Raw genomic sequence first — 12,148 nt, forward strand, 5'->3', positions numbered from 1 at the left:
TTAGCTGTATACAAATGTGAAGTCAGTTACCCCTAGATTAACCCTTAGTTCAAGACAGTAAAGTACCTAAAATAACACAAAGACAGTTTTAAAGACAAAATAGTGCAAAATTTAAATGTGATTATAGGATGTGATTAATCTTGAATAACTACAGAAATTCTAAGATTGATTGCAATTAAAAATTGTAATCTTTGAATTTGTGCAAATTCATGAGAAATAATAAACAGAAATTTCACATTGACATAAGTATTCAGACCCTTTACTCAGTTGTTGAAGCAACTTAAGCAGTAATTGCAGCCTTGAGTCTTTTTGAATATGACCCAAAGGCTTTGCGCACCTGTACTGGGGGATTGTCTGCCATTCTTTTTTGCAAATCCTCTCAACCTCAGTCAGGTTGGATGGGGGCCGTTGTTGGACAGACATTTTCAGGTCTCTCCAGAGATGTTGGACAGGGTTCAGGTCAGGGCTCTGGCTGGGCCACTCAGGTCCCAAAGCCACTCCTGTGTTGTCTTGGCTGTGGTTGTAGGGTCATTGACATGTTGGAAGGTGAACTTTCAGCCCAGTCTGTGCACTGCAGAAACGGTTTTCATAGAGGACATCTCTGTACTTTGCTCCTTTCAGCTTCAACCCTGACCAGTCTCCAAGTCCATGCTGCTGAAATACACTCCCACAGCATTATGCTGCCACCAGCGTGCTTCACTGTTGTGATGGCATTGGGCAGGTGATGAGCGGTGCCGGGTTTTCTCTAGGCATGAAATTTAAAATTGAGGCAGTTCAATCTTGGTTTCATCGTACCAGAAAATCATGTTTCTCACAGTTTCAGAGTCCTTCAGGTGCATTTCTGCAAACTCAAAATAGGCTTTTATTTGTTTTACACTAAAGAGAGGCCTCCATCTAGCCATAAATCCCAGATTGGTTGAGGGCTGGAGTGATGGCTGTCCTTCCTGAATTTCATCCCATCTCCACACGGGATCTCTGGAGCTCAGTCAGAGCGACCATCAGGTTCTTGTCTCCTCTCTTACAAAGGTCATCTATCCTTGGCCAGGAGACCAGCTCTTGGAAGAGTCCTGGTTGCGCCAAACTCCTTCCATTATTGAGGCCACTGTGCTCTTGGTAACTTTTAGTGCAACAGAATTTTTCTTTTAGCCTTCCCCAGACCTGTACCGGTCAACAATCCTGTCTCTGAGCTCTGCAGTTCCTTTGACCTCATGGCTTGGGTTTTGCTCTGATATGCATTGTCAACTGTGAGGCCTTCTAAAGAGAGGTGTGCGCCTTTCCAAATCATGTCCAATAAATTTGATTTAGCACAGGTGGACTCAATACAGGTGTAGAAACATCTCAGCAAAGAAGAGAAATGGGAGGAACCTGAGCTACATTTAGAGTGTTATTTTAACGGGTCTGAATACTTATGTCAACATGATATTTCATTTTTCTGTTTGTTTTTGAAAAGTTTGGAAAAAAAATCTAAAATTCTGTTTTCACTTCGTCAGTATGGGGTAGTAAGTGTAGATTAATGAGAATAAAACAGAATTTAAAAGACTGTAGTATCAGGCTGCAACATAAAGATTGAACAGTGAAGGGGGTTTGAATACTTCCTGAATGTACTGTATATAGTGATGGTTTGAGCACGTTTTTCATTAATCTAGACATTTTTAGGGGGAGGAAATATTACTTATTGTCTCTTTAAAGGAAGAGATGAACTCAGAAGGAGCCGGCGGTCGTGTGCATGTTTGGCTCTGTTCTCTAACATCATCATCATTAGCGTGTGAGGGAGACCAGACCCCGCATTGTGGGCATGTGTGTTTGTGGCGATTGATCCAAGTGTCCTCGCCGTCGGCCCAAATAAGCTTAAAAATGATGAAGTCTGAGAAGAACTGGGCTGGAGACGTTCTGTTTCACAATTCCCCTCCATCATTTACCCTCAATTTAGTTATTAAGTGTCTCAGTGAGTTTGCGTTTGCGGTGCTGATGTGTGGTCCTCATTAGGGCTAATAGGGTAAATATCGTTTTGTTGTGGCCTTGGTTTCCAGTCTTCTCACAGTCTGTTCTTTAAAAAATCACTGTGTGTGGAAGAAAAAGATGATTATGTGGGAGGAAAGAGAGAAAAATGTCAAAAACCTTCTGAATTCCTGTAAATTGGTCATCCCCCCTACCGAAAATAAAACCCCTGTGAGTGAAATCGGAGCAATTTCATGGTCTGGCCTGCCCTCGATATTATTTAAGTAATACCCTGTTATTATTGAAGAGAGGGAGAGAAAGGCGAATGACTATTATCTTTATGTGGGTCCTTTAATTTTAATGCACCACAGATTTATAGCTGGGCATTCCAGTGGGGAGAACCCCTCCCTGCTCTTAAAGCGAGCGGGCGGGACACAACCACAACGCTCTCACAACAGCCACTACCTCCTGACAAACAACCCAGAGCCCCACTTTCCCTCCCAACACTTTGTCCGGCCCTCGTCTCTGCTGTCAGAGAGCCGTCCTGCTGCTCCTGACGGCTGAGGATCCGTCTGTTTCAGGGAGAGTTGCTCCACCCATCAGAAAAACAAACACATTTCTACGCCCACCATTATTGTCTGTATTTATAAGCTCTATGTTTCTCTCCTCAGAGTCGTTCCCTGTGTTCTTTTCAAACTCCTGTCTCTACATCTCGGAAAAAAACCTACTAATCGTTGAGCTCTTCTTCTTAAACTGTCTCTTTTTTAATCAGAGTCAGTGAGAATCTGGATTAATTCTTTTTGTGCATTGCTGCTCTGTGTTTGGTTTTTCAGCATTACACCTCAATTAGCTTCAGCATTAGAAACCCAGGCCTGGACATGAGTGTACTCCAAATTCTTGCTCATTTGATCATAAATGTACCGTACCTGTAGTCCAGGTCAGTTTTGTCTACATATTGTACTCGGGCACTGTGTCTAGCCCGTCTTGAAGAGGTGGTGTTAGGCAAAATTCATTTGTACACAGGAGTGATGGGTGGGAGATGTGAATGCAGTCATGCCCAAGTGTCCATGCCACTAACCAAAATAACAACTGTCAAAGGCTGTACTTTCAAATTAAGTTATTAAAAGGATTTTTCTCTCCTCAAACATGCCTCTTCCCTAATCCCTGAGGAAATGTATGCATGCATTTAAATTGAATATAAGAAATGAAGGTTTAAAAAAGGACATGAAATACATGAAAAATGGGAATTTTATGTAAATAACAGTGTTCATACCAGAATTATTAACTTTGATATGACACGAGAAAATTTCAAAAAGTTTAACTGTCTGGCTCAGTACCACAGTCTCATCAGAAGAGGTCCTAAGGTATAAATAAGGCTGTACGCTATTTCTTGATTTTAATCACCAAAGAATACAAGTAGACTGTTCCATGTGGTCTAAATTGTAAAAATAATTTAGCAAAAATAACATTGCAATGTATTTGTGAAGTTAACAGGGTGTAAGAGTTAGTTTGCAAAATCTTAAAGATTCATTTCTCTCCAAAGTACAACTTTTAATGGCATGAATACAAAATACTCAGAAATCACAGAATAAATATTTTTATCAATTTTTGGATAATTTATTACCTTGAATGCGATCTGTCATATTGTTGTCCTTTTGTTGAGGGTCTGTCAACCAATGGCAGGCTGTCCCGTCATGCTGCCTAAATAAAGCATAATGAAGAGAGAGAGAGAGAGAGAGAGAGAGCCTGTGATGCGGCCCCTGTGTTATTTTAATTTTAATATTTAGCAGGAAAACTCGATAATAATAATTGGAACATCTCTAGTTTCTATTAACTGTTTCTATCAAACAGAAAGAAAGAAAGAAAATTTAGCCGCCAAACCAAAATGACTGAAGAAGTTCCCCAAGGTTCCATTCTTGAGTCCTTCCTGTTCACATGCTAGACATTCCCAGATACACAGAGGACTGTCTTATAATATGCAGATGATACCCAAATTACTCAATAAGGAAGGAAAGATAGAAGGAAGGAAGGAAGGAAGGAAGGAAGGAAGGAAAATAATTGAAGGAGTTCCCCAAGGCTCAATTTTCAAGTCCCTTCTGAACCTGAAGTTCTTTGTCCTCTGTGTACTCTCAGAGGTTTTTTTTTTTTTTTTTAATGGGCTGGTTAAATAGTGATGGGGTGTCATAAGTTTGTAAATAAGAGACTTCCTGGCAGACAGGTGGTTGGCGTTTTACTAGAGCTAATCTTACACACGCACACACATTAGGTCAAAGGTACTGTGGATAGAAAACAGTCAGCCTGCCAGCCTTGGAGCAGGTTAATAGACCGTAGCACTCTGTGAGCTGTGAAACACTTGTTCTCACCCTCCGTCACCCTCAAGCTACCGTGTGCTACATGGCAAAACAGTGACGGATGTTTTAAAATACAGCTGACACATCCACTGATACCTTCAGATTATACTTTTAACTTAAAGTATTGTTTGTTTACCAAATAAAAAGAAAAAGTGATAATAATACGCTTAAACATTAATGTTGAAGGATAAATCCACCCTAAGAAGTCTAAAAGTGGTTTGCCAATGCTGATGCTGGTATTTTTACTTATTGTAATGTTATTTTTTAAAAATATTTTCAAATATTGCAGACCTATTGTTTCTGAACAAAGTAAAAAACTATTGTGCTTTTGAGCAATTTGCAAAATAAACACCATCCAAAGCAGTTTTGACCCTAGAAACAATGTAAATATAATAATAAAACAATCCAGCTACATTTGAACACTATAAACTTTTTAAAATTTTTTATTATTTTCTTTTTTTTTTTTTTCTTTTTTTGGAAATGCTATATATACCTTTTTCAAAAGGTAAAGATTTGGGTAATTTGGTCATTTGACCTGTCATGTTTTCCTCTGGCTGATATAATTGGAATAATGTGACAAAAATCCAACACTGCCAGGGTTTGATCACACATTTTCCCTGCCTTTTCTGTTAAATAAAACAGAACTGAAGTCAGTGCAGTAACATGAACGATAAAACCTCAGATTTAATTTATTTAAATGGTGAATTAATTGGAAGCTGCAGTCTAGATCAGGGGTCACTGTGCCCCATTAATCAGCTCTTCTGTCTTTCTCGCCAGGCGCTTCACCGACCGCCTCCGGTCCCTATGAAGGAGCACCGTCTGTCCCCGATGAGAGAAGAACCGTCATCTGCTCCGCAGAGTGAGGAGGGATCCCAGACTGTTGGGGGAGGTGCTGCAGGAGGAGGATGTCCACCTGGAGCAGGAGGAGGTGCTGGGAGCAACAAGAAGCCACGATCACGCACTAAGGTAGAAGTTATTCTACAAAAAGTCTTTGACTTTGGAAGTGTTAAGATTTTATCTCTAGCTGTGGACCCGAGGAGAAGTAGTTGTTAGTGCTGTTATAGCTACTGGGTAAGCTTTACTCATATAAATGATAGGATAGGAGTTTTTCAGTCATCCACCAAATATCTTTTAGGCTTGTAGCTGTGTAATGGAGCTCCTTAAATCCTGTATTTCTGTCTATGTATGCATCTTAAGTCCATGCTGCAGAAGTAAGACAGCACAGCAGGCTAAAGGTCTTAGTCGAACATGGATTAGGCATCTGTCATGTCCATTTTGCAAATATAGCTGGTCTTGTCCAGGTCATTGGTGACTATAATGATTGATTTGGTGAAAAACGTATCTACCCATCAATAAAGAATCTCTCTCTTTCAGATTTCCCTGGAGGCTTTGGGGATCCTGCAGAGCTTCATCCAGGACGTAGGTCTGTACCCGGACCAGGAGGCCATCCACACCCTGTCAGCCCAGCTCGACCTTCCCAAACACACCATCATCAAGTTCTTCCAGAACCAGCGCTACCACGTCAAGCACCATGGCCGCCTCAAGGAGCTGGGCGAGGGAGCTGCAGCCAGCGGCGGTGTGGATGTCAGCGAGTACAGAGAGGAGGAGCTGCTGTCAGGATCAGAAGACCCGGAGTCCAGTGAGGACGGAGCAGAGGAAATCTACCAATCCACGGAGGGGAATGGAGGAAACCAGCCACCACCCTCCTCAAGCTCCAACTCCAGCCAGTCGTCTTCAGGGAGCAACGCCGCTCCAGAGGAGGGCAAAGACAAGGGGCACAGCCGACCTGGAGGTGCTCTTGCACCAGGGAGCTCCTCATCTAGTCCCAGAGAGCAGGCTGACTACCAAAGGTAGAGACTGACTCTCAGAGAGGAGAGGAAACGTGATGATAATAGAGAAATGAGTCAATGGAGAAGTGGCTGCATACAAATTGTGTGAGAGTAAACATCCATGTAGGCACGGACTAAACAAGAAACTTTTAAACTGACAAACTGCACAGACTCTTTTATGGTGACAATCTCAGACAGATCTGTGAAAACCTGACATGTGGAGTGAAATTACCTCAGCAGGTTTGCAGTGCTGTAACACAGAAGTGGTCGTGCAACTGTGAAAGACAGTTTTCCCAAAATTACTTCACTTGTAAACTCTTAAGAACTGGTTGCTGCTCATTCCTTCAACCAACAAAGAGACATCAAATTATCGCCATGGATCTGACTTTGTTTTCACAACTCCAAGGACGCTGGATTTTCCCAGCCTTTTCTCTAAATTTGAGCACAGTCACATCACACGTCCTCCTTTACATGCTGGGCCAAATTGCCCCAAAAAGTGACATTTATAAACTGGATCTGGGAACTTAAAACCTCTCTACAATCCTATAAATCCTCAGGATACACACTGATGTTGCTAATGCTGTTGCCTGCCTGAGAACATGGATAAAAGGCTTTCTGTCTACGAGCTTCATCTCATCAAAAGAAGAGAAGAAATACTGATGAAATCATCGCCTCGCCTCACAGACGCACTCCAGAATCACTAGCAGTCTTTTTTAGCACTTATTCACAAAAACACTGTGGATGTGATGTACTAAAGCCTCAACTCCTGCGTCTCCTCTCTTGGACAGTTTTTGCACGAGGACAGCAGAGACAAATCATGAGGATGTGGCGTAAATGGACAGTCATGAATCTTGGGAACACCCGATTTAACGCAGCAAAGAAAAAAAATCAAGAAAAAGGAAGGACAGAGCGGAGATTCGGCAACCAAACAATCAGTCACTTTATGTGCGGTAGTTTCGCTCTCCCTCTCCTCCCTCCATCTCCCCCGTCTCCCTCTCTAATTGAAGCCCACAGTCTTGTGTTTCACCACACCTACCCGCACTTAAACTTCACCAACCCTATTTATTGCTATCTTTATCCATGATTATTATTATCATTATTGTTATTATTGTTGTTATTATGGTTAGAATTGCTGTCATTGCGTGCTATTTTTAGTTTTATTTCCATGGTTTTTAAATATTGGTTTTCAGAGCTGGGCGGTTTGTTTGGGCAACAAGAGGCATTAAGAGCGCTCTGCCCTGAAAGACGAGGACCAAACGGAGCGGAGCGGGAATAAAAAGGAAAAAGAAGCAGTTACTGAGTGTTATTGGGTATTAAAAATTCCTGTCATGTTGTATTATGTCATTTTTTTATCATTGTTTCCAAAAAATATTGGATAAGAGAAATAAGAAAGTGAAACTGCCGTTTCACTGATGTTGATGACAATCTACTTTTTTGAGCCATTAAAGAAAAGTGGCAGGTTTGACTCTGTTCTTCACTTTTGATGTCTGTAAATACCCGACATGGGATAAATTGTTATTGATATACTTTTTTTTTTTTTTTTTTGCTGAGTGACTATACGTGTTTGAGCCAATTTGGAGTAAGAAAAGTGCTGTTCCTTTTTGTTTTTCTTCAGGATAACTCAGTGAAAACTGTTCCTTTCATTGTGATGGCAAATTCAATCACAAGAGTATTTAAAAAAGGATTCATCAGGGCTGCTTTCTGAAATACTAATGTTTCAGTTATTAGTAGAAAAGACCCCAAGGCTCGTATTTTGTCAGTCGAAGCAGGAACAATCTCAAAAGGATTCAAAGTTTACATTACTAGGTTTGTAGCAGAACCAAATTTTTAACAAAGCTCCCGCTTTAAAAGTTACCCAGGAGTCAGAGAGTGGTTCAACATTAGGAACCTGGGCCCAGGTCCGAGGACACTTGACCCTAAAGAGTGGTTCATTTGACATGCTTGAAGAGGTGGTCTCGAGCGTGGTTCATACTCCAGCACAGCCCACCAGAGATATGAACCATGTCCAAACAAGGAAGTGATTGCTAGATGACAGCAGGTTGCTGTCAGCAAGTAGAGTCATGAAAGCAACTGTAAACATCACCTGTCTAAACCATGCAGCACAGGCTGTTTTATCCTTTGAGCTCCACAGTAGATGTGGACGTAGAAAAAGAGTCATTGTTGATGTCTCAAAAATGATAAAAACATCCATAGAAACAGGATAGACTCCGTTGTTTGCACAGGGCATGAGCAAATGTTGCCCACTTAATGATAAGAGTGGTTGCCGTGGTTGCGTCTTCTTCTTGGCATTACATGTTCAGGCACAGAACGATCTTACCAGTGTGAAAGCAGACCCACAGGAGAGAAGAGAAGGGAGAAATTGTGCTCGGGCACAGTACAAAACAAGCGTACCTAATATGAAAAACCTGCCCAAACTTTGTACATGCAGCTTTATGTTAGAAAAAACTTTATATTTGCAACACTGTTATATACAAGGTATCTTGGGGGCATTAGCTGAGCTACAGCTTGTTGTAGTTGCACAGCTTGCTTTTGGTGAAAGGTTTCTTTGACTGGGAGCTTAAAAATCTGCAGGGAAGTTGTTTGATTCTTAACAAAAAGTGTATAACCCATAAAGCAGTATCTAAAAAAATGCTCTTTGACAGGCACAGGGCACAGGGAGGGGCTGCTGGCTGAGCTGCTGATAGCTTGTTTGCAGCAGTGGAGCTTTTTTTGTCATATGCCTCCTCCTTGCTAATGCAAACACACCTGATGATAAAAACCTGCATAAACTGGGTTAAAACAGGTTTACATAACAGTCATTGTGTCTCCAGTACTCTTAGGTAGACAAGAGGTATTGGGCTAGATTGCAAACTGAGCTACCACAAGCCTGGTTTTAGCCACTATGGTACTTTAAGAGCCAGAATCAGTTCATGTAATTAATTCAACAACTAAAATTAAACCTGGTTTAGCTTTTTCTAAATGGGTGTAAACAAAGCATCTTAGTGGGGGCTGCTAGCTGAGCTGCTACACACTTGTTTTATAGTAGCTCAGATTTTCTGGGACTTTTTGGAATGGTGTTAATAATCCATAAGCTTACATTGAAGCTTGTTTTAAAGAAATCACAAACAGGTTTTAGGTTGAAAATATTTTTTTCTGGACACTGGTGTACATAGGACCTCAGAAAGGACTGCCCAGTGAGCTGCTACAGACTTAATTGCTTGTTTACAAGTGTTTACTTTTAGCTATATTATCCTGACAGTTCTTTTCTTTAAAATAGAAACACCAAGGGACTTAAGTAGTTATGATATCTAACATATAACTACCATATGCCTTTTCAAGGCAAATACCTTAGGAGGGGCTGTGAGTTGAGCTGCTGCAAGCTTCTTTGCAGCATTGAAGCTTCATTTTACATGGCAAACTTATCTAAAGTTCCCCCTCAATCTTAAACACACAGATCTGACATAATGCCAGTTAATAGATAGTTTAGACCCCAGAGGGGGCTGTGAGCCATGAGCAAATCATCTAAAACAACTTGATCTGGCAATTAACACTAGTACATAGATAATCAGGACGTCACAGGGGGCTGCTAGCTGAGCTGCTTCGTTCTGTGGGACAAAATCCATCAGCCTTAATAGTTTATACAGTAAATAAAACTAGTAAAAACATAAGAAGTACAAGTTTAAGGATGAAAACATGGCTATGTCTAGACATGGATACACAAAAGCCCTCAGAAGGGGCTGCTAGCTGAGCTGCTTCAGGTTGTTTTTAGCAGTATAACTTAAATGTTCTATGGCAAAATCATCCAAGTTCCCCCTCTCTCTAAAACAATCTGATCTGGCAATAAAAACCAGTTAATGGATGATCAGGATCTCAAAGAGGGCTGCTGGCTGAGCTGCTACTTAGTGGTTTTTGGTGATTAGTTTATGTAGGAATAAATACATCAGCTTTAATAGTTCACAATGTAATCAAAACTAATAAAAGCATAAAATTTGAAAGTTTCATGTTCAAAAAATTACAATTTTCTGACCCAAGTCCAGCCAGGCCCTCAGTAGGGGCTGCGAGCTGAGCTGCTCCAAGTTATTTGCAGCAATATAACTTCAATGTTCCATGACAAAATGATCCAGAGTTCCCTTTCTCTCTAAAACAAACTGATCCGGTAATTAACACCAGTAGATGAATAATCAGGATCTCAGAGGGGACTGCTCGCTGAGCTACTCCTACCTTTTATCCTCTTGCTAGTCCAGTTTTGATTGTTGAGCAAGGTCCCCATAAGACAAATTAATCTCAGTTCTAAAAACACTTAAAAAGGTTTAAAGAATACGTATTTAATGCTAAAAATATTATTTCCAGTCGCTTAGACCTCCAGGACCTTTGAAGGAGCTGCTAGATGAGCTGCTTTAAGCTTGTTTCTTTGTTGCAGCTCATTATAAGAATAGGATTCCTTTGAATTTAATTGCTCACAATGGGATTTTGGTTGTACCAAAATACAATAAAACTATAAATTTGGCACTTTCAAGTTAGAATTTTTTCTTTCTCAACAGCCTTCAGCAGCACTTTAAGGAAAATGAGCCAACGAGTCACAAACTTTAGCTCAGTAACTTGTATGGTTAAACTGCATCATTAAAATGACTCTGAAGTGAATAAAAACACAAAGTTAGTAGTCACTGGCTATTTTTGAATTCCCAGCAAATAGCTGGAGCTTGGTGAAGGTGGATAACAAGGGAATGGTGAGGGTAGATAAAGGGGTTTGTTTTGGCGTTCAAGTATGAATATTTGGAGCTCTCAGTAATCAGCCAAATCTGATTCGACTGGCAAAATTCAGAGTGGGTTACAGCCCTCTAATTCATACTGTTCTCTTGTTTAATGTCTGGTGCAGTTTTGTAAAGATATAGGATACGTTCAAACAATCTCTTAGAATGGATGGCGTCTTCTTGTTGGCTGCTACACTCAAACATGACCTGCCTTTTACGTAATCACTCCGTCTGATGATATTGTGCTTTTCTGTATGACAGGAATCAGGGTTTGACTTAAATGCCGTTCCAATGAAATCTAAGTTCATCCAGCGTTGAAGTGAATTAAAATTTGTGAATTCAAAAAAACTGTGTGTGTTTTCATTTGCATGACATTATAATTATTATTAGACATTTTTATGGCTTCACAATGACATGCACGTTGTAGCATGGCCAAGCCTTCAACGGAGCAGCCAATCAATTTAAAGTGTGTGTAAAGCCACAGGGGCTGCTAATAAGTGACAGTAATTCACACAGGAACTCCGCCAACAGCTCACACTCTCTCTCTCTCTCCTTTCCCACGACGTAACTGGAAGCTGTGAAGTCCCACTTTACCCAGCAGCTATCAAGGACAATGAGCCTGTCAAAGAGAAGTCCCACTGCCCCTGAAGTTTACTTTTCTCATTGTTCAGTGAACATTCTACGAAGAAGTAGTGTAGAAAATTGCCTAAATGAGATGTTAAATTCAGGGTTGTCCTGATCCCGATCGTATGTATCAGGTGATATAAGCATTTATAATTGATCAGAGATCGGCAATTTGATCCGATCAGCTCAGCCAATCATTTACCTCAGCTGTTGTAGACGGAGCACAATTTACAACAGGCTGAAAACGCACCAGTAGCGGTAGCAACATTAGCATTCCTGTGTTTAAAATGTCAGCAGTGTGGAAAACTTCAGCTGTGAGAGTGAAAACAGTCCAGTGGCTACTTGCAGCATCTGTAACATGACCATTTCACAAGGTGGTAGCAGCAGAGCTGCGTTTAACTCTACAGATGCAGCGGAATACGATGACTTCAGTAAAGCAACAGACAGCTACACCGAAGCAACAAACTCTGCACTTTAAGAGGGAAGATGTACCATTCAGAGAGCGATAAGACCAAAAAGATAACAGAAAAAGTGGTTGAATTCATCCCTTTGGACAACCAGCCCATCTCTGTGGTGGGGAATTTGAGTTTTTGTCATCTTCTTGAGCATTTGGACCCACACTATTGGTGTTTTTTCATAAACAAGAACCAGGGACGTGTAAAGACATTTTAAGGGG

General features: G+C 40.9%; 1 protein-coding gene across 2 annotated transcripts in view; it reads left to right on the top strand.

The window, feature by feature from the left end:
- satb2 (SATB homeobox 2) overlaps positions 1-11,156 on the top strand; it is a 92,137-nt gene extending 80,981 nt beyond the window's left edge. The window contains exons 13-14 of one of the 2 annotated variants that reach the window (XM_041806433.1): positions 5,046-5,255; positions 5,664-11,156. In XM_041806433.1, coding sequence (XP_041662367.1) covers positions 5,046-5,255; positions 5,664-6,143 — 690 coding nt within the window. In that variant the 3' untranslated portion in view covers positions 6,144-11,156. The remainder of the gene's footprint in view (positions 1-5,045; positions 5,256-5,663) is intronic. The other variant, XM_041806434.1, reaches the window with a different exon arrangement.
- The last annotated feature ends 992 nt before the right edge of the window (positions 11,157-12,148 follow it).

The sequence above is a fragment of the Cheilinus undulatus genome, linkage group 15 (genome assembly GCF_018320785.1).
Source record: "Cheilinus undulatus linkage group 15, ASM1832078v1, whole genome shotgun sequence".
Taxonomy (NCBI): Eukaryota; Metazoa; Chordata; class Actinopteri; order Labriformes; family Labridae; genus Cheilinus; species Cheilinus undulatus.